The sequence below is a fragment of the Homarus americanus genome, unplaced genomic scaffold (genome assembly GCF_018991925.1).
Source record: "Homarus americanus isolate GMGI-L3 unplaced genomic scaffold, GMGI_Hamer_2.0 scaffold19066, whole genome shotgun sequence".
Classification (NCBI taxonomy): Eukaryota; Metazoa; Arthropoda; class Malacostraca; order Decapoda; family Nephropidae; genus Homarus; species Homarus americanus.
In genome coordinates, this window is record NW_024716903.1 from 298,519 (window position 1) to 321,386 (window position 22,868).

The window sequence follows — 22,868 nt, forward strand, 5'->3', positions numbered from 1 at the left end:
GTTCCTTGAAAAATATCGAAAGACAGAATACCGAGATCAATAGCGCTGGAGTGAAACCTAAACTTATATACAGATTTAGAAACACTTGTTGTATCAGCGTCCTTGGGTGTATCTACTGTATAGCTTAGTGTCCGTCAGTCCGCCATGAGGTGACGTTTACCAGCTCCAATGCAAATTTGGGGCAAGTTGGGAGAACCAAATGAGTCGACCCTTGCAATCTACATAGTGATCAGTTATGCGTATTACCTCTGGTTGTTTTTTTTTTCACCTTTGCGTATATATTATTTAATCTTTTTCTTCTAATTCTCCTTCTATTTGTGATCTTTTTTTTTCCTTCTTATTATCCAGGTCTATTTATCTCCACACGATTTATTGCTTATTTACGTGTTCCCTTCATTCGGGGTCGGCAGAATTTTTTTTTTCGAATAATATTGACAAATTCGTCATATATTTTCTTCCCCATCATCTGTCCTTTACCTTCTCTCTTCTACCGCCTCCCACATCTTACCAAACACATCGCCTTCTCTTCACTACCTCCTTTTTCACTCCCACTTTTAAGAGGGAGAAATAAAGATAAAGAAAGAGAGAGAGAGAGAGAGAGAGAGAGAGAGAGAGAGAGAGAGAGAGAGAGAGAGAGAGAGAGAGAGAGAGAGAGAGAGTGTACCCTGGCCAGCATTGACAATAAACATTTTCTCTCTTTCCATCCACTTTAAACTCAGCACCTCACGTTCATGGGGTCGAGCACTGCATCACGTCGCACATACCACAGTGAGTGAGAGGTCTTGTAATGCCCTCACTCACTCTCACTCACAAACAAACTGTAATGGGTCAAGTCATGCCCTCTCTCTCTCTCTCTCCCATTTATCTATAGATCACGGTGCATCTCTCTCCCTTCCTCCCTTACTCTCTCTCCCTTTCTCATTCTCTCCCTCACTCCCTCCCTCTCCCCATATATTACCTCTTCATCAAGTTATATCACATTTCCTCCGCTTCTCTCGTGGTCACAAAGGACTCGTTAATATTTCTACACAAACCTAAGATAACATTCTCTCAATTTCGTTTTCTTTATCCAGAGACAACACGTTCACGGTCATCCACTCTTTGTGTGTCAACTTTGGTGGAAAGATTATCACTATCAATGAATGTTTTTGTGGATATATGTCTGTCAGTCAACCTATTCTCTATCTTTTCTCTCTTAACTCATAAAACTTGTGGGAGAGAGAGACAGAGAGATAAACGTAAAACATAATTTCAAGTGCGAATTTAAATGGCAGAAGTTGTGAACACATTAACATATTTAGTTCACACACACACACACACACACACACACACACACACACACACACACATTAATTCATACAAGTTGTAAAAATAAAATATATTACCCATGTAGTGCCAGATGAAGCCAGTTAGGGCCATGTAGTGCAAGATAAGAGGTAGGCAGTGCCAGGTAACGCCAATTAAAGCTATATAAGGCCAGGTAGAGTCAGATAGAACCATGTAAGGGTCAAGTAGAACCAGGTAGAGTCAGCTAGAACCAAGTAGAGCGACGATACCACTATATATTTCCCGTACCTGTCAATGTTGCCCTCACCTTCATTTGATGACCCCGGCTGGAAAGGTCAAAGGTAAAGAGAGAGAGAGAAAGGGAGGGTCAGACGAGCCAGGAGCTGGTGTGTGTGTGTGTGTGTGTGTGTGTGTGTGTGTGTGTCCAATATCACAATGTCAACATGAGTGAGATCAGTATAATGTGTGTTTGCCTTCCCTGTGTGTACGGTCTGGCTCACGTTTCGCCATAGTGTACACTGCTTCTGGGAGGGCATGTGTGTACCTGTACCTGTATTTGCACCTGTGACTGTACCTGTGTTCGTGACTGTACCATCAAGAGAGAGTTATGGACACAATCACAATACGGAGCTTAACACGAACCTGTCACACTGCTACCACATTAGTACTACCACACTACCACAACACCGCCACAACGCTTTCATAATATTACCACAACACCTACACAACACTATAACACCACCACACTACCACAACACCACACCCACTACTACCACAACACCTACACAACACTATAACACCACCAGACTACCACAACACCACACTCACTACTACCACAACACCTACACAACACTATAACACCACCACACTACCACAACACCACACCCACTACTACCACAACACCTACACAACACTATAACACCACCACACTACCACAACACCACACCCACTACTACCACAACACCTACACAACACTATAACACCACCACACTACCACAACACCACACCCACTACTACCACAACACCTACACAACACTATAACACCACCACACTACCACAACACCACACCCACTACTACCACAACACCTACACAACACTATAACACCACCACACTACCACAACACCACACTCACTACTACAATATCACAACATAACCATAACGTAACATCAAAAGACTACACCAAACCACCACAACACAACTATAACACCACCGCAACACTACCACCATACTACCACAACACCACCGCAACACTACCACCATACTACCACAACACTACACTCACACAAATTAGCGTCAAGTGTCCTGTCCGCGGATCACAACTTTGTCACCACATCATAACAAACTTATTACAAGCTGTGGTTATGACGAACTCTGAACTAGATTCTTCCCAGAACACCTATTATAATGTGTGTTTTGTTAATACCACTGCAGATAATCTTCACGAATATACGAGGTCTATATTTGTTTAATATTTGGACCAGAGAGAGAGAGAGAGAGAGAGAGAGAGAGAGAGAGAGAGAGAGAGAGAGAGAGAGAGAGAGAGAGAGAGAGAGAGAGAGAGAGAGAGAGAGAGAGAGAGAGAGAGAGAGAGAGAGAGGAGAGAGAGAGAGAGAGAGAGAGAGAGAGAGAGAGAGAGAGAGAGAGAAGAGAGAGAGAGAGAGAGAGAGAGAGGTCACAGGTCAAGAAAAAATGAATAGAGAAAGAGAGAAGCTCTTTCCCTACTTCTTCTTCCTTTTCTTTTTCCTCCTCTACTCCTTCTTCCTCATCCTCCTCATCCACCTTCTCCTGTTCTTCCCTTTCCTCCTCATCTTCTTCCTCCTCTTCCTCCCCCCCCACTACTTCCTCCTCCTCTTATCCCACCTCCTCCACCTCTTCCTACCTCCTTCTTCCACTTACTCCTCCTCGTCACAAAGTCATAACCTTAGAGCCTTTTGCAGTAAAAAAAGCTGACATAATCCTAACGAAGCTGCCTGAAGCTAAATATTGACAACAAAATGTAAAGCTCTCTCTCTCATCATATATTCAGTACCCGGGATGGATATAATTAGCAGTGTATAGCGGAATTCGTTTATTTGATATTCATTAAGTCACGTCTATTTAGTCGACCACAATAGATATATATATATATATATATATATATATATATATATATATATATATATATATATATATATATATATATATATATATATATATATATATACATGAATAAGCATACAATGACATGTATACCCTAACACCCGGACATATACATCTACACACATACACCAACACACACAAAGACAAACACTAACACACAAGCAGATATACAGCCACTCATCTTTAAAACAAGTATTTCTTATCACTAAATATATGTTAACCTTTGCATCCTGTATATCACTCTCTACCTCCGTCTGTCTGTTTGTCAACCGGTCGATCTAAACACATATAATAAATACATGACCTATACATATTTATATTCATGACTCGTTGCAGTGTTATATTGTGAAGAGTGTAGAGAATTTTTAGCATTGACTGGGGCCATTACCCTTCGTTAACGCCTGGAAATAATCTCGTGCTCTCCTTATGGCAACATCATGACGTAGCGGTATATGCGAGCTCTGATTGGCTAACAAGGAGCGTGAGACATGACTTTCTGGATTTCATGACACAAAAATTAAGTTATTCGTATTGTTTTTATTGTAATTTGGATATATTCAACGAAAATAAAAATATATTATTTTTTTTAGTTTTCCAATAAACTACGAACAAACCGTAATATTTTAGAAAATTTAATACACTGAATGTATAAATATAGAACGTCCCACACACACCTATTCTTCCCCAGGTTAAAATAGGTACAGAATTTCCGATAAAAATAGCACTCCCCTACACATCCACTTTTCCTTAGGTATAAATAGGTACAGAATATATTAGTGCCCTATACAGTATAGAGCACAGTCACGTATGACCTTCAAAGAAAAATAGGTCACAGATGCACTGTTTCCATTCCCCATTATAGAGGTCAGGGGGTCAAAAGGTCAGCAATCAGAGGTTAAAAGGTCAAATAATTTAAAGTGGCCGAGTGACCTGACCTAAAGTGTCTTAATGTGACCTAAAATATCTGAATATACCCTAAAATATCTGAATATGCCCTAAACTGCCTGGATGACCTAAAATGACTTGAAAGCAAATTAAAGTGAAAAATAATGAACAAAAATGACTGATTAAAATCGACCATGAAGTGAGGCAATATGAATGAAGGTGACACCAGCGTGTGGGTCATCCCCAACACTACAGCATACAGCATACACCAATACGAAGCCACTCAAGTGTGTATGTTCAATGGTCTCCGAGTATGAATGTAACTCAGAATATACAACACACACACACACACACACACACAGTCTAACCTAACCTAACCAAACGATATGTGGTGGATTAGGTTACTTTCGATGGATAAAGGTTTTGAATTTTTTTTAGGTAGTGAAACTGAATGAGAGATATCAGGTAGAGTAAGAATGAGGGAGCGGGTGGAGTGAAGGGGTGAAGTAGAGTGATAGTGAGTGAGATAGAGTGGGGGATAAGGTAGAAGTGAAGTAGAAAGAGGGAAGAGAGAGAAAGGGAAAGAATATGAGAGAAGGGAGGGAGGTTGGGTCCCCTTTAAACCAGCCAAGACATTGCACTGCCATGCACCATCTCGGGGTCACCGTGTTTGTCTGCCTGTTTTCTAGACTTTGTTTGTCTGTCTGTCTGTCTGTCTGTCTGTCTGTCTGTCTGTCTGTCTATCTGTCTGCCTGTTTTCTAGACTGTCAGTTTGTCTGCTTTTCTGCTTCTAGACAGTCCATTTTTCTGTCTGTCTGATTTCCTGTTAGTCTGTCTACTTGATCATATGTCTATCTGTAGGTCAGGTTATTTATCTGATTGTCTCCTTGCTTTCCTGTTTGAGTGTCTGAGTGTATGCCCTCTGCTTCCCAACGCGGCAGACAGTGAGACAAAGAGAGGCCTCAGGACCCTCCATCATATCAGCGTAACTCAACATTCGATTGAAAAAAAAAAAAATATCCATCAGAGTGTCAGACCTTTTAATCGAGTCGCCCAGAGAAGCGATAGCGTAAGACAGGCAGTGTACCAACCAACAACGTAGAGATGGAACTTGATATACGTAGTTCAAATGACTCAAATACTTCACCTTAAAATAAGAGATCTAAGAGCGCACGCATCAATTGACTTACTGTATATATAGACAAAGACACGAGGGTGGATTTTCTCAATGGTTCTTACATTAAATTATCATATTGATTTATGTCTTAATGGAGGTGTGGGAACGGATAATGCCTGACTGACGGATGCTACGTACGTGTGTGTGTGTGTGTGTGTGTGTGTGTGTTTGTGTGCGTGCGTGCTTGTCGCAGCTACGAAGTACACGCCGTCTCACATCACCAGTCACGACGATAACAACTCGCCTGACGAATCAATGAGAATCTGTAGTGATGGAAGGATGGAAGGAAGGAAGGAAGGCGGTGCATCACAGGCGGCACTGTTCACTATAATCGAATAAGATGCCACGACGTCCCTTGACCCCCAACATGGCTACACTAAGTGACATCATGGTGTATAAATAGGATGTCTCAGAAAATGCATACACGCTGTCATACATATTTTCGTGAAGATCCTGTGAATGTTCGTGTCATAACAGCAACATTGTCCTCACTTGTTGATATGTGAGGAAAATGTTGCTACAAAAATCTAAAAGGCAGTGTGTAAACATTTTTTTATGAGCCATTGTGCTAATCACGAATGCATGTTTGAACACTGTAAGTCTATCCGTTCCTGTGTTATGGTGCCAACACAGGTTAGCTACAGATGGCACTGTTCGTCCTACTCACGGGATCTCTATATAGCACGTAAGAGAGCCGCTCCTCGACATCATGCAAGACATTCGACATAAGGTAGAGCGTCGTAGTCTCCGTACTGGAAAAGTAGCATCACCGAGGTAGCAGCCTTCCTCCCTTAACCTGTGAGACTAATTATAGACCAAGACCTACCTGACGGCGGGTTCAGGGGGGGGGAGACACCTGCCTGCCAAGTCTTGTCAAAGTTGTGATGAGGAAGAGTTGGAGAGTGAGAATGACGGGGAGTACACGAAGTGATGATGATGAATGATGATGATGATGATGATGATGATGATGATGATGATGATAGCGATGATGATGGTAATGATGATGATGGTGATGGCGATGATGATGATGATGATGATGATGATGATGATGGGTGATGATGATGGTGATGGTGATGATGGTGATGATGGTGATGGATGATGATGATGGTGATGATGATAATGGTGATGATGATGATGATTATGGTGATGGTTATGGCGATGATGATTATGACGATGATGATGATGATGGTGATGATGATGATGATAATGATGATGGTGATGATGGTGATGAAGATGATGATGGTGATGATGATCATCATGATGATCATGATCATGATGGTAATGATAATGATGATGATGATGATGATGGGAGCGAGAACCCATTTTATCATACTATCTCGGTATCTCCCTCATTCTCTTATCTCCCGTTTTAATTGAGTTACTTAAGTCCTACACAGAGGGGAGTAGGAAGGTGTAGGGGAGAGGGAACGGAGACTGAGAGGGAGAAGAGGGACGAGCGGACGGAGAGGAAAGAGAGGGGGAGGATGACGTAGAGGGAGGAGAGAGAATGGGGAGAGAGTGGGAAGGTAGACGAAGAGAAAGAGAATGATGGAGAGAGAGAGAGAGAGAGAGAGAGAGAGAGAGAGAGAGAGAGAGAGAGAGAGAGAGAGAGAGAGAGAGTGGGAAGGAAGAGAGGGAGGAGTGTGAGAAGGAGTCGGTGGGACAATGATAACTTGGAGATACGGAGTCGGTGTTGACAGTGTGTGATGATAGGGCTGTGGCTTCTGACGCTATCTATGGACACGGTTTCTGAACTGCGCGGTTTCATAAATTGGTTTCTCGCCTCTCAACTGCGGTCTCTAGGTTAGGTTAGGTTAGGTTTGGTTAGGTCAAGTCAACGTGGTGATGCCTGGCTAGTGGTTAAGGTCGCTATATAGGTCAAAGGTCATTCGATGTTTATTCATAAGATGTGTTTATACTGGGAGCTCTTGATACCTTAGTAAAGTTAGCTGAGGAGGTGTTGGCGGCCCTCACACGTGTCAGGTGATGGACGAGTGTAAATAATTGATCCTAAGGTTACCTCTGTGTGTGTGTGTGTGTGTACCTATCTATCTTTTTGTTCATTTGCATTCCTCTCTCCATGCTAGACATCATTAATCAATATATTTTACTACCTATTTACCTATCTTCATTTCTCTATTCATCTCTCTCTCTCTCTCTCTCTCTCTCTCTCTCTCTCTCTCTCTCTCTCTCTCTTAAGGCCAAGACAAGAGTTATCACGGGAAAAACCTTATAACCCCCTGTCTCCTTCCTTAACGATATTGACTCTGGGAAAAACAAAAACAAAGATATTCAGTATGTGATTCTCAGTTTCTCGTAAGATTAATTTTGTTATCTTAATTACACGAGTGTCTATGATAACTTATGAGATCTTAAGTTATTTTCTTATCTTAATTACATGAGAACGTTTATGCTAATTTACAGGATTCAAAGGTGCTTTTTTTTTTACCCCTAACTCCTATAGAAACGAGAACGCATCTATCTTACTAAAAAGTTAAGATATTCGTAAACACAAAGATGGAGGCGTCTTCAGTTAAATTCTCCTCCTCCTAACTAAATTATATGAGAACGTGTCTAACTAACTTATTTTTGGTTTGGTTAAGTTAGGTTAGGTTAGGCTAAGTTAGTTATCCCTAAATCGTTAAACACACCAGCACCATAACGTAATCCTCTGCTATAAAAGGCGGTTAACTTTATGACATCGGAACGCCATGGACGATAAGGTTAAAGCACCGATAACCGACAAAGGAGTTTTCTCGACGCCAATTCGTTTAATGTTCGGATATTGTAACGTTATCCTCTGAGACCTAGACTATAACCGATAGACGATAGGTTGAGGGAATCTGAGGGGGAATTGAGTTTGTGTTTAGACTACAAAGAGAGAGAGAGAGAGAGAGAGAGAGAGAGAGAGAGAGAGAGAGAGAGAGAGAGAGTTATAACCTAATATTTATACTATACATTCACTCCCCATGTCCACATTTACCCCTAAAATTTAAAAATAAGGTGAAGATAATGCAATAACCGGAAGTAATTAACATAATGTGTATTTTTTACTAATTAATGTAAATGTTCATAACGTGTATAATTTTTTTTTTTCTTTTTTTTGGTGACCCACTTGTGTGAAATAACAATAAAGTTGTTTGGGAGCTTAAAAATATAATCAATGGATTTATTTTGATCGATCTATCTATCTATCTATCTATCTATCTATCTATCTATCTGTCTTTCTGTCTGTCTCCTTCCTTTGTCTTATCCTTCTTCTTCGCCGTTATTACTCTCTGGTCGTTACCTTCTTCCCCCTCTGCGATAGAGTTCCTTCCCCCTTCTGAGGCAATAATCGTCTCCTGCTCTTCTTCCTTTTATCACCGTCTTTCTCTCCCCACTTCTTTCGCCATTTCTAGTTTATTTCTTTTTTCTTCTTCCTTCGTTTAGTGTTCTTTCTTCATTCTTTCTTGTTCATCTGTTTCCTCTATCTATCTATCTATCTATCTATCTATCTATCTATCTATCTATCTCTTCTCCTCCCCGATTTGTGAGGTGGAGTGGATGAAAGAGACAAGAGATAGGAGATACAGAATAAAGAGAGATAGAGAGATAAGAAACATGAAAGAATCTCCCGAGTCAATTTGTTTGTGTTTATAATTCCTAAACTGTTAAGGTTAGGTTAGGTTAGGTTAGGTTAGGTTAGCACTGGTGAGACTCCACATGTCTAACAAGAGACGCGAGTTTGGTTTTGTTCAACAGGAAATTACAGTTTATATCTGTCTGTATATCACTCTGCTTGTCTCTGTTTTACGTCAGTCTTTCTATACATATCTCCTCGTAAATCGTCTCTTACTGGCACACACACACACACACACACACACACACACACACACACACACACACACACACACACACACACACACACACACACACACACACACACACCCCACACACCCACACACACACTAACCTTGAAAGTAAGATCCAAATTTATCAAACTTGCAAGTCTCAGGTCAAACTTTCTCAGGTGAAATTCCCCCGAAGAAGTTTAAGTAATTAGCACACAGGTTAATTAAGCTTTTCATTACCTACGTTAATATTTTTCGTCTATCTTGTTATTTACTCACTGAGGTCAAATAAATGAGAAATAAGATAAGTTAAAAGAGTTATTCGCCTTTGTTCATTTATTTTTATTGATATCACGTTGGTTAGGTTAGGTTTTAGCATTAGGATAGATTAGGTTAGAGTTAGGTTAGATTAAAGTTAGGTTAGCGTTAGGTGAGGTAAGGCAAGGTTAAGTTAGATTTAGCTTAGTTTAGGTAAGCTTTAGATTAGGTTAGTGTTTTATCAGCGTTAGGACTGATAAGGTTAGGTTAGGTAACGTAATGAAAGGTAAGGTTAAGTTAGGTTTGGTAAGATTAATTTATGTTAGATTAGCGTTAGTTTTGGTAAGGTTAGGTTAGGTTAACGTTAGGTAAGTTTAGGTTAGGTTAACGTTAGGTAAGGTTAGGTTAAGTTAACGTTAGGTAAGGTTAGGTTAGGTTAGGTTAGGTTAATTCTAATGTGAAATAAGCCGAGGGATTCTTCAAGTGATTCTATTATTCTGGTATAATAACAAACTCTCCGGTTGTGTTTGAGTTCATTGTTTATTCTACCTTGTTTGTGTTTGTCTGTCGTGTATATGTGTTATTTATGCGTTTGTGAAGAATGTATAGACGTTTAAAAGTATTTCCCTTGTGTGTTTGTTAAGCATTTGTGTTATTGTTAGTGCGTTTGTTGAAAATTCATATAAACTGAAAAGTGTTTGGCATGTGTGTGTGTGTGTGTGTGTGTGTGTGTGTGTGTGTGTGTGTGTGTTTGTAGAGCATTTGTCTTGTTATGAGTGTATCTGTTTGGCGTTCATAAACGTTACAATATGTCTGTCGTGTGTGTTTGTTTATTGTTGTTGAGGAGGCAAGATGTCCTCGGCAATTACATGAGGCAATTTAGGGCCTCGACTCGTGTGTGGGTTTTGATGAGGGAAGGAGGGATGGAAGGTGAGAGAAGGGTATAAGGAGAATGGATAGAGAGAGAGGTGGAGGAAAGAATCGGGAGAGAGAGGAAGGGAGAGGACGAGGAGGTAAGGATGTAATGAGAGAGAGAGAGAGAGAGAGAGAGAGAGAGAGAGAGAGAGAGAGGGAGGAGAGAGAGAGAGAGAGAGAGAGAGAGAGAGAGAGAGTGAAAAGGAAGGTGTGGTTAGAGATGAGAGAGAGAGAGAGAGAGAGAGAGAGAGAGAGAGAGAGAGAGAGAGAGAGAGAGAGAGAGAGAGAGACAATGCACACTCACTTTTCCTGGAACAATATACATCCTTTGTTTACGATTACATTTGTGACGTCATGGAACCGCCTCCGTTTCTGTTTACATCTATGACGTCATGGAGCGTTGTTTGTTTGCTGACGTATAAATTTGTGTTGACTCGATCATTAACATTTACTCAAAACGTCGAGGAACTTCAAAGACATTTACAAATTAAGGATTTATTTCAGGGGCTCGTAGGCAGAACTGACATAAGGATCTTTGAGAATCCTTCCCCCGAGACCTGAATTTTCAAGGGTTCGTGTGTTAACTATGGAGGTTTACGGTAACTGGATGACTCTTATTAGGCAATATATCAGGGAAGTTATTTATCTTAAGATACGAATCCTTGTGATACAGGACCTATTGAGACTTCCATAAGCCATGAAGTGAAGAGATAAGACCTAACCTAACCTATCCTAACCAATCCTAACCTAACCTAACCTATCCTGACCAATCCTGACCAATCCTAACCTAACCTATCCTAACGTATCCCAAATCTACTCTTAGACCCTAAACAGTAATCAACTTCATTTGGCCAAAGCAGCGGTTTCAGTATGGAAATTCGAATCCGATTTCGGGGGGGGGGAGGTTTATTTCGCCCCTCGCTCGACCGTCAGCTGTTTGAGAGAGAGTATTGAGCTGAGGGTCACGTTAGGGGTGTGCCGGCCGCTGCAGTATCAAGGGGCAGGGGGTGGGAGGAAGGGGTGGGTGAGGGAGGGATGGGGGAGCAAGTATGGGGAGGAGGGGAGGAGAGTGGGTGAATGCCGGGCGGGAAAGTCTAGAGATGAGAGGGGAAAGAGAGGGGCGGGGAGGAAGGGCGTATGTGTGAGTGAGGGTGTTAAATGGAAGGGTGGGGTGTCGGAAGGGGGTGGGGAGGAGAGGAGGAGGGGAGATATAGGGGTGTGTGAAGAAAGGCGAGTGTTAGAGAAGGGAGGGGAGGGGAGGGTAGGGGAGCTGGCTCAGTCTAGCTCGCTGTTGCTGTGGTCCACACAGCCCGGGAAATGTTTGTTGACATTCGTGACGTCAAGGCGCGTCACTCCTTTGTTTATGCTTTCTATCAATGACGTCATAGAGCCTCACGCATTGGCTTTCGTTTACATATTAAAAGCTTTACAACGTTATTTTACTGATCCCCTTTTTTGCTTTTCTCTTTTTGTTCATTTTTATTATCCACTTGTCTGAGCTTTTGCACGTTTTGTTGACTATATATTCTTAATAATTACTTTTCAGGAAGCTATATTTTTTGTGAATAAATATACAGGGTAATATTATCACTGGAACCTCAGAACTTTAAAACTTTATGAAACCGAGGAGAATATCACAGAAATACTGAAGATATTAGTAAATCAGAAAAACATTGAAAAAGAAAACGAAAAACGAAAGGAACGTAACTTACTGAGAACAAAACAGAAGTGCCAACTCAAAAGTGACAGTGATAATAACGTAAAGGAAACACGTGGTAACAAGAAGCTAAGCCACTACCAGAACGATCCAACTTCAACATCATCTACCTGGAGCTTCACTTCCTATCACCTCTCACCACCCTGCAATAACCCGAGCAGGAATATATCTTTTAGTCCCACCTTTTATCCCACTACTAAGAATATACCTCCCTGTCTCTCACTCCCGTTCCCTCATCAAGATATTAATAATAGAATATTCTGTTATAATTTATCTTTCTTCCCTCCCTACATACACAGCTGGAGGGTAGATAGGTGGGGAGATACATAGATCATCCCTTCAGGTGTTGGTAGACGCTAGATAAACTTTCTATATACAGTATATTCGACACCCTTCTCTCCTTCTCTCCCTATCTCCAGCTGTTGTTGTTGTTTTCTTTTCTCCCACCGAGGCAACACTGTGCACTCTTTACTACAGGGTCTACATCTTCTACCACAGTAACACCAGCAACACTCCTACTCATTCTACCTCACCACGGCAACACTCATTTTCCCCCTCCCCTCCTCAACACCCACACCAATATACCCTTATTTTTGTTCCTCCCTGTTCATCATCTCCCTCCATCTATCTTCTTCCATCTATCTTCCTCCATCAAACCTCAATCCTCCTCCATAGTAACCTCTCCAATACCTTCCCTGGCAATATATCCCCTTGAAAAAATCACTCACCTCCCCTCCTAGCCAGCGACACCTCTCCCCAACACCCACTCTTTTTCTTCCCATTCAACGCCCCACTCCCCTCCCTCCCCCCGTCCATCACCTCCTCTCTCCCCATGTACAAAAAAATGTCCCCTCCCCCATTAGCCGTATAGGAGGTGCCCACCCACCCCCCACAACACCCCCCCTCAAGGCCAGTGGTCAGACATGAGAGCTCTGATCAAACACAACCCCAAGATGGATCACTTGAAGGTGAGTCTCTCTGCCTCTTCTGTTTCTTGATGACGTAATAACTATGACCTCGGTTGACCCTTCATATGGGCCGTTGTTACTTGGGTCCGATTTTAATGGGCCCTACTCTCCATTAACTTCCCCTTTCCCCCTCCCCAGTTTAAAAGGATCCCAAGGATTTTTTAGCCTACAGTAAGTCCTAAAAAAGCCTATGTCCGATTCATAATGGGTTTCAATTCTATTCAGCCCTAGTCCAAAGGGTTAGATTGTGATAGGTTCTAATAGGCCCTCTTTTTTATGATTGGGTTAGGTTAGGTTTGGTTGGTTTAAGTCTGGTTAAGTTTGGTTGGGTTAAGTCTGGTTAGGTTAAATTTGTTCACGCTAAATTAGGTTAGATTATGTTTGGTCAGGTCAGGTTGGGTTGGTTTAGTTCAGGTTAGGTCATGTTACGTAAAGTCAGACTAGGTTAGGATAGGTCAGATTAGGATAGGCTAGCTTGAGGTCTATTAGAAACTGAAGTCCATCTGACCAGCAAGTGCGCCGCAAGAGAGTGCCACTGCAGACGGAAGGCGGGCGAAGGTTCGTTCGGCATAGCTTCTTTAAGAGTGTCAGCGTTGTTGATTGGTCCTGGGGTGCCATTACTGTAGTGTCTGGCCCTCAGTCCCTCCACGTACACTTACTGCCTTGTTTACCTGTGTGTGTGTGTGTCTGTCTGTCTGTCTGTCTGTCTGTCTATCTATCTGTCTGTTCACTTTTTTCACGTCTGTCTGTCTTTCCGTCCGCTTGTTTTGTTCGCCTCTGTGTATCCGTCTGTGTCTGTCTATCTTGTTTATTTATTGTGTGTCTGTCTCTATGTCTGTCTGTCTGTGTGTGGGAGGAGCAGGTAGAGGTGAGTCTTGTTTAATTTAAGTGACTGTGGGCAGTTAATCCAAACCAAATATAACATGAGAGACACAGAAGTTATATTTAAAGAGAGAGAGAGAGAGAGAGAGAGAGAGAGAGAGAGAGAGAGAGAGAGAGAGAAAATCATCACTCCACTAAAGAATAATTTACAACAATCCTCTACATAAACACGAGACACTGAGGAGAATTTACAAAACTATCAACAAATCCACTAAATGATCCACAAAAACATCAACACATCCACATAAAAACGTCAACACATCCACAAAAAAACGTCAACATATCCACACAAAAAGGTCAACATATCCACACAAAAACGTAACATATCCACAAAAAACGTCAACATATCCACACAAAAACGTCAACATATCCACTAAATGATCCACAAAAACATCAACACATCCACACAAAAACATCAACATATGCAGGTACCAGAACGTCTCCACGGGCCACAGGGTCAATGAACTGTTTACCCACTAAATTACAGCAGTATCTGTTTGATCCTTCTATATTGTTACCTCTCTGTCTCTGTGTGTGTGTGTGTGTGTGTGTGTATGTGTGTGTGTGTGTGTGTGTGTGTGTGTGTGTGTGTGTGTGTGTGTGTGTGTGTGTGTATGTGTGTGTGTGTGTTTTTGTTGTTGTCACGCACCACCACAAACACATTGATTGCTGCTACTGAGGGAGGGAGGGAGGGAGGAATAGAGGGACTGAGGATGAATAGAGGGGAGGGAGGGAAGGAGGGAGTTAGGGAAGGAGGGAGGGTGGTGAGTGCGAGGGGAAGAAGGGAAGGAGGAGGGAAGGAGGGAGGAGGGAAGGAGTATGGGATTAGACCACCACTCTGATTGAAGGAGACAAGCTGCTTTAATAAGAGAGAGAGAGAGAGAGAGAGAGAGAGAGAGAGAGAGAGAGAGAGAGAGAGAGGTAAGAGACTCATCTATCTCTACTCATTCAAGACAGCGAAGGAGAGAAAGGGCAAAGAGAAATAGAGAGTGAAGGAGGGGGGAAGGGACGAATGAAGTGTAGAGGAAAAGGGAAGAAAGGGAGGGCAGTAGAAGGGAGAAAAGGAGGGAAGAAAAGGAAGGAAAATAAGGAGATAGAGAAGGAGGAAAGGAGACAGGGGGAAAGGTGAGGTGCAAATGGAAAGAAAAGGGGGGGGACTGATGTGATGGAGAATGAGAAAGGGGGGAAGAAAGGGAGGGAAGTTGAGAGGAAGAGAGGAAAGGGAGGAGGGAAGAACTGGCGAAGGGGGGAAGGATGAGGAAAGAGAGAGAAGGACTGAGGTAAAGAAGATTGAGTGAGAAAGTGAGGGAATGAGGGAGGAAGATAAGGAGCGAAGGTGAGAGGAAGGAGGGAGGGAGGGAGGGAGGGTTGCGGATCGAATTTAGACGCTCCCTGAGTAGATTGAACGACCATAATTCACTGTAACGAGGCGAGGAAGCCGCTGATCGGTCGCTGAGCTGTTGGGCTGTCAATATAATGAGAAGCAAGTGACACTGATATCTATCTCTCTCTCTCTCTCTCTCTCTCTCTCTCGCACATACACACATACACTTTGAAGAACGCTTTGTACTCTAATGCAATTCCAGGCTTATCTATGTGAGTTTTGAAGGGCCTCACAAGAGAGAGAGAGAGAGAGAGAGAGAGAGAGAGAGAGAGAGAGAGAGAGAGAGAGAGAGAGAGAGAGAGAGGAAACATTATTTCAGAGTGTTATTCATTTCCTCTTGTCTCGACCTCTCATCTCATACAAGTCTATCTCTCTGAATGACTTAACCTCCAGATGCTTCAAAGATCTCGTGAGATGAGTCGAAGGATCAAAGATTTCGGATCTGGTCAGCCCGTGTCTCTATGTGAACACCTCTTGGTTATTATTATTACATGTGTATGTGTTTATATGTGTGTGTGTGTATTAGACCTGAGGGCTTTAACCAGCCACCCATCACCACTTCCAGCACCATCGTCACTGACTCGTTAAATGAGGTCACTTTCCTTTTATATAATGCATCCCTGAGAGAGAGAGAGAGAGAGAGAGAGAGAGAGAGAGAGAGAGAGAGAGAGAGAGAGAGAGAGAGGGGGGGGCTTTGTATGTAGTTCATAAAATAAATGGAATGTAACTAATGATGGCGTGTTAACCATGGTCGACCTTATCTAGTATTGCCCTTCCCTTTACCAGCTCTGTTGCCCTTCCTTTCACCGTCTCTATTGCCTTTCCCTCCACTATCTCTATTGCTCTTCCTTCCACCATTTTATTGCCCTTCCTTCCACCATTTTATTGCCCTTCCTTCCACCATTTTATTGCCCTTCCTTCCACCATTTTATTGCCCTTCCTTCCACCATTTTATTGCCCTTCCCTACACCATTGCTCCTACTCTATTTTATTGACCCATTCTCTATCTTTATTGGCCCTACTCCATTCTGTTGATCCCCCCATCACCACGTGAGAGAGAGGGCCCTGATGTTATGGGGCCAAGATCCAAAGGGGCCCTCACGCTAAAGGCCCCAGATGCTAAAGGGTTCTGATTCTAAGGGACCCAGATGCTAAGGGACTGAGATCCTATACGTGATGGTTGGGTCTCTTCTACTCCACAAATTCGCCTCTAGAAAAGTTGTGCAATTCAATTATCTTAATTTTATCGACTTAATGACTTTAATAGTTTTAAACTCAATGACTTTTGAAAACTTTTAAATCGCCTTTTTTCTTCTTACTGATTTTTTTTTGTCTTTTAATTTCTGCTTTTGCCTGACGTACCATATTTAGCGTGTCTTTCTGTGATGAAGGGAAGGCTAGTCGGACGTACGTAATACCAAAGAGCGGGTCAAAGCAGACGGAATAGAGAGTTGGGGTGGCGGGAGGGTAGTGCGAAAGTCAGGCGCTACTGATTGCTTGTGTTGGCATTGTTTGTTTTGGACCAAGCGTCTCAGATGAACGTCAGCCCCAGAGACCTTGACTGAGTTATATTCATTCTCTTTTCTCTTCTTCTTCTTCTTTATCCTTTTCTATGTATTCCTTTTCTGTTCTATAAAGAGGGTCATACGTTTAGTTTTTGTCATGATTCACAAATGAAGTGAAAATGTGGCAACGAAGAAGAAGAAGATGATGATGATGATGATGATGATGATGTTGATGATGATGATTCTATAATAATAATTGTGGAAGTGATAGTTATTGATAGTTGTGGTGTGGTAGTGGTCTTGTTGGTAGTAGTAGTAGTGACAGATAGTTGCTTCAGATGATCAAGTTGATAACAGAGGTGATGAAGAAAAAAATAATGGTGGTGATAATTGTGACGATGAAAACAATAATGATATTGATGAAGGAGGTAATGGTGACGATGGCTGTGGTGGTGGTGGTGACGATGGCTGTGGTGGTGGTGGTGGTGACGATGGCTGTGGTGGTGGTGAAGATGGCTGTGGTGGCGGCGTTGGCTGTGGCCGTGGCTAACCCTTGCCTGACCTCCATCTTCTGGGACAAGCCACTTTAAGGCCTGGCTCAGCTATCCCAACTTCTAAAATTCGCGGAGATAATCTTTCAAAAAAAAAAAAAAGTTATTGCCTCGAGATAAGATTTTCAATTGTCAACTCTCACTGGTAACCCACACAGGTACAGGTACGATAAAAAGTTACCGATACAAGTGCACTACAAATCACAGGCACAGGTACGAACACAGGTACGACTTCAGGTAAGGGTAAAGGTACAGGACCTGTATACAAGCATTCCTCACTTCTTTTCTTCCATTTTTTTATCCGTCGTTTATTAAGCAATTCCTTCACTTATTTCCTCATTCCCTGGTACATCGAACTTTACCTCCCAATTATCAAACTTTATCCTCTATTTCCACTATTATTGTTCTCTCTCTCTCTTTTATTCGTTCCCTAATTCCTCGGGACATCGAATCTGCTCTTTCCATTATCGCATTTTATCATCTAATTCCGTTTTCGTTTTTCCTCTACACTTCCTTCAGTATTTATCAGTAAAATTCCTTCGTGTCTCTTCTTCTCCCGCACGCCACCTTAGTCGCATACTTGAGCACACCTAGGTATACCTGGGCATACCTGAGAATAGTTGGGCATGCCTGAGCACCCTTCGGCATATTTAAGCTTACCTGAGTATATATTTAACTATGATAAAATTACAATAACCCTTTTTTTTAATATGCTAAGACTCTTTCTGTTTTTCTTTCGTTCTTTCCCTGTCATCTTAAAATGATGTGTCTGTCTCTCTTCCTGCCTGTCTTTCTGTCTCTTTTCCCTGTCACTTCAAGATTATATTCCCCTCTCTTTCTCTCTTTCACCAGAAAAGACTCAATTTCCTGTTCAGCAGACCCTAAAATTATCGCCCACTGTTCCTTCTCCTTTATTCCTTTCTCGGCGAACACTGAGACAGAGAGAGAGAGATCAAGAGACAGACAGACAGAAAGATAATAATCAATAAAGCAAACTTAATATTATCTGAAAAAAAATCACAAAAAAACACTGACCGTTCCAAACCCATTTAATGTTTTTTTTTTTTTTTTTTTTTTTTTTGCGTTACACCAACAAAAAAATTTGGAAAAAATAGATAACCATTTTCCTTTTCTTTTCTGGTCATTACGGTTTGTTGTAGAGACCAAGAACATAATGATGGATAAGGGTTGTTCGGGATATCAAGAACCGACCAAATACCGACTAAATCCCTACCATAAAATTGTATGTCTGAAGCCGGGCGATTGATGTGTGTGTGGGTGTGTGTGTGTGTGTGTGTGTGTGTGTGTTTATACATTCTTAACCTAACCTAACTTAACCCATAACCTTACCTAACCTGCCGCGGGTGGATTATAGGACACACACACACACACACACACACACACACACACACACACACACACACACACACGTAAACAAAGGCACACACATAAGCGTTGGGTTACGGGGTGCATCATATACACACACACACACACACACAATAATATCATCACACATTATCATTATATTGAGTCACACACACACACACATATATCAAAACTTATGACATAAATTAATCTTAACGACACATCAAATCATCAAAGAGCCATGAGAGAGAAACAGAAAGCGATAACGAAATAGAGAGAGAAAGAAAGAATGAAATCAAATGAGAGAGAGAGAGATACGTTGACAGGTAAAGTCAATTCTCGTCCTCAATTTCTTCACTCAGGTAATTAAGGTCGTTATGTTTGGCTCCTCACCGTGAGAGAGAGAGAGAGAGAGAGAGGAGAGAGAGAGAGAGAGAGAGAGAGAGAGAGAGAGAGAGAGAGTTATTGGGTCGTTGTGCAAAGGTTAATGGGTGTAAGGGGGTGAGGAGTTCTTTTATACAGTATACAGGTATGTGTTTTGTAGGCTACATTTCCACGTTCCACATTTACCTGTGTGTGTGTGTGTGTGTGTGTGTGTGCGTGTGTGCGTGTGTGTGTGTGTGTGTGCAAGATCGATCGTCCGCAACGCCTTCTATTACTTAATTAGCGGGGAATGAGGTTACCTGTTCACACGTGACCTTACCTCCACTGACCTGGCCAGGTAGTTGCTCTGTTTACATACAATCAGCGATGATGAGTGACCTTCGAATGATTGCTCTAGAATGATTATATATAAACTAGTATGATAATTTAAAATGAATGGTTTTGAAGCGATCTCTCTCATCAAACTTTAGGGCAATCAACTTACCCAACCAACTTACCTGCTTAATTACATCCCACTTCAGGTGTGTGACAAGGTGACGCAAGGAGCTCACTCTGGCTCTCTTACTAGTATTAATAAAAAAAATTATTAAATCTTGTGGTAAGTAATTTGTTAATGGTGACAACTTAGGATATAATTAACTCTGTGTGTGTGTGTGTGTGTGTTCTCGTATCCCTGTCCATCTTTCTATCTCTCCCTGTCTCCCTGTTTGTACCTCTCTCTCTCTCTCTCTCTCTCTCTCACTCTCTCTCTCACCGTCTCTGTCTCTCTCATCTACCATCACACCATCACCACCACTCCTAATCTGTCTCATTCCCTGCTCTTACCTCTCCATCCCTGTCTATCTCTCGGTCTTTCTGTCTGTCTCATCTTGCCCTGTTTGTATAACGTGAGGCTTAATCACCTTCACCAATAACCACGACTAAGGCTCCGCAAGTGTACCCATTATGGAGAAACACACACACACACACACACACACACACACATATTATTATACACACAGGCTCACTACTCCAGTCTCTCCATCAACAACATCTTCCACATCAATGGTCATCAACACGAGAGGGTAAAACTGCCATTCAGAGAGAGAGAGAGAGAGAGAGAGAGAGAGAGAGAGAGAGAGAGAGACTATGTACCATGACGCAAATCGGTTCCAAGAATCACTACCCACGCTAGTCTATGTGTATTTCCCAACCACTTCATCCTCCCCCAGAGTCTCCAGAACAAGGGGTCGCTTTCGCAATGGTGTCGTAGGTGCAGTACAACTTTTTTTCCCTCCTGAGTGACTGACTTAACCTAGATATATTCTCAAAAATACCTCTTTATGATCTGGGGAGGTGTATAAACTTAATTGATCTATATATTTTAACTATGATACTATGATGGATTCTGAATGATTGGTATAGGTTTAGTTCTCCTAACCTAACCTAACCTAACCTAACCTAACCTAACCTAACCTAACCTAATCTAACCTAATCACAGCAAAATAAGGTGGAGTCTTATTATCCCTTCACATCATATCACATATATTTCACCGTTGTGACACATGCCTCCTCCACATAACACAAAAGTGACACATACCACCTCCACCACATCACACACAAGTGACACATACGACCTCCACCACATCACACACAAGTGACACATACGACACCATACACACAAGGACACATACACCACCACATCACACACAGTGATACACCACCTCCACCACACATGTGCACCTCCACCACATCACACACAAGTGACACATACCACCTCCACCACATCACACAAAAGTGACACATACCACCTCCACCACATCACACACAAGTGACACATACCACCTCCACCACATCACACACAAGTGACACATACCACCCCCACCACATCACACACAAGTGACACATACCACCCCCACCACATCACACACAAGTGACACATACCACCTCCACCACATCACACACAAGTGACACATACCATCCCCATCACAGCACACACAAGTGACACATACCAAAAGACATGTGTCACCCGCTATTAGTACTCGAGAGGCCTCTTAATGTCCCAGGCTCGCCCTCTGCCATGTAAAATATTGAATAGGAAATCCCTTTATAGATCAGATTTTCTTTTTTTGTGAATACGAGACGACTTTGATGTTATTACTGTGTGTGTGTGTGTGTGTGTGTGTGTGTGTGTGTGTGTCAGAGAGGAGATAAGAGGAGGCGTCTTCGTGGAGAGAGAGAGAGAGAGAGAGAGAGAAGGTCGTAACCCCCAATCACCTACAGCACTCTCACTCGGTAAACATTTCTCCATTTGAAACATTAATAACCTCTCGTAAATAATTCATCACCTTTTATTCCAACCCTTTGTTTATTTGATCTTTCAGGACCCCGAGACAAATACCGTTAAGAGATTTTAGTGAGCACAGAAAAGACTTGAAACTGAGTGGAATTTCTTTTTGTGCTCAGAGGAAAAATGTGTTTGTGCGTATTTCTGTATCTAGTAACGAAGAATAGTGATGTAGAAGTTAGTTCTTTAGCGGGGTTTATGTATAATGTGTTTTTTAATGACATACATACATACATACATACATACATACATACATACATACATACATACTGTACATACATACATACATACATACATACATACATACATACATACATACATACATACATACATACATACATACATACATACATACATACATACATACATACACACATACATACATACATTCATACATACATGCATAACATACATACATACATACATAAAAAGAAAAAGAAGGAGTGTTTTCATTGGTTCACAAGAGGGAAGCAAAGACCCAAGATGATGATAACGATGCCGATGATAACGATAATAACGACAATGATAGCAACGATAATAATGATGATTAATAATAAATAATGACGTTGACGATAAAAGTGGTGGTGGTGATGATGATGATGATACAACACCGTGGGTAAACGGATCGTCGACCATCAGAGCGAGTTGATGCCACACGATCGATACAGAACTGAGAGGCGTGGGAACAACAGCTTAGTATGGTGACCCTATGACTTTAATGTTAAGCCCGCGGTACATAACACATCCAGGTACAGATATAGGTACAAAAGCAGGTACAGGTAGAGGCGGGTTACAGATATAGGTGGGTTACACGTACAGATAGGTTACAGGTACAAGAGCAGGTACTGTCACAGGTATAGATGGGTTACAGGTACAGGTGAGTTATAGGTACAGGTAGGTTACAGATACAGGTACAAGAGCAGGTACAGTCACAGGTATATATGGGTTACAGGTACAGGTGGGTTATAGGTACAGGTAGGTTACAGGTACAAGAGCAGGTACAGTCACAAGTATAGGTATAGTTGGGCAACAGATACAGGTAGGTTACAGGTACACGAGCAGGTACAGTCACAGGCACAGGTAGAGGTGGGTTACAGGTACAGGTGGGTTACAGGTACAAGAGTAGGTATAGTCACAGGCAAAGGTACAGGTGATTTACAGGTACAGGTGAGTTAAGAGGTACAGGTGGGTTACAGGTGGCTGGGGTGTGGGTTACAGCAGGGGTTACAGGTACAGGTGGGTTACAGGTACAGGTGGGTTACAGGTACAGGTGGGCTACAGGTACAGGTGG

General features: G+C 42.1%; 1 protein-coding gene across 9 annotated transcripts in view; it reads left to right on the forward strand.

The window, feature by feature from the left end:
* LOC121858532 overlaps positions 1–22,868 on the forward strand; it is an 83,614-nt gene that overhangs the window by 38,458 nt on the left and 22,288 nt on the right. For 4 of the 9 annotated variants that reach the window (XM_042355012.1, XM_042355015.1, XM_042355014.1 and 1 more), the window contains exon 2: positions 12,042–13,180. The exons of the other annotated variants lie outside the window; for them this stretch is intronic. In XM_042355012.1, coding sequence (XP_042210946.1) covers positions 13,136–13,180 — 45 coding nt within the window. In that variant the 5' untranslated portion in view covers positions 12,042–13,135. The remainder of the gene's footprint in view (positions 1–12,041; positions 13,181–22,868) is intronic. 9 annotated transcript variants of the gene reach the window in all.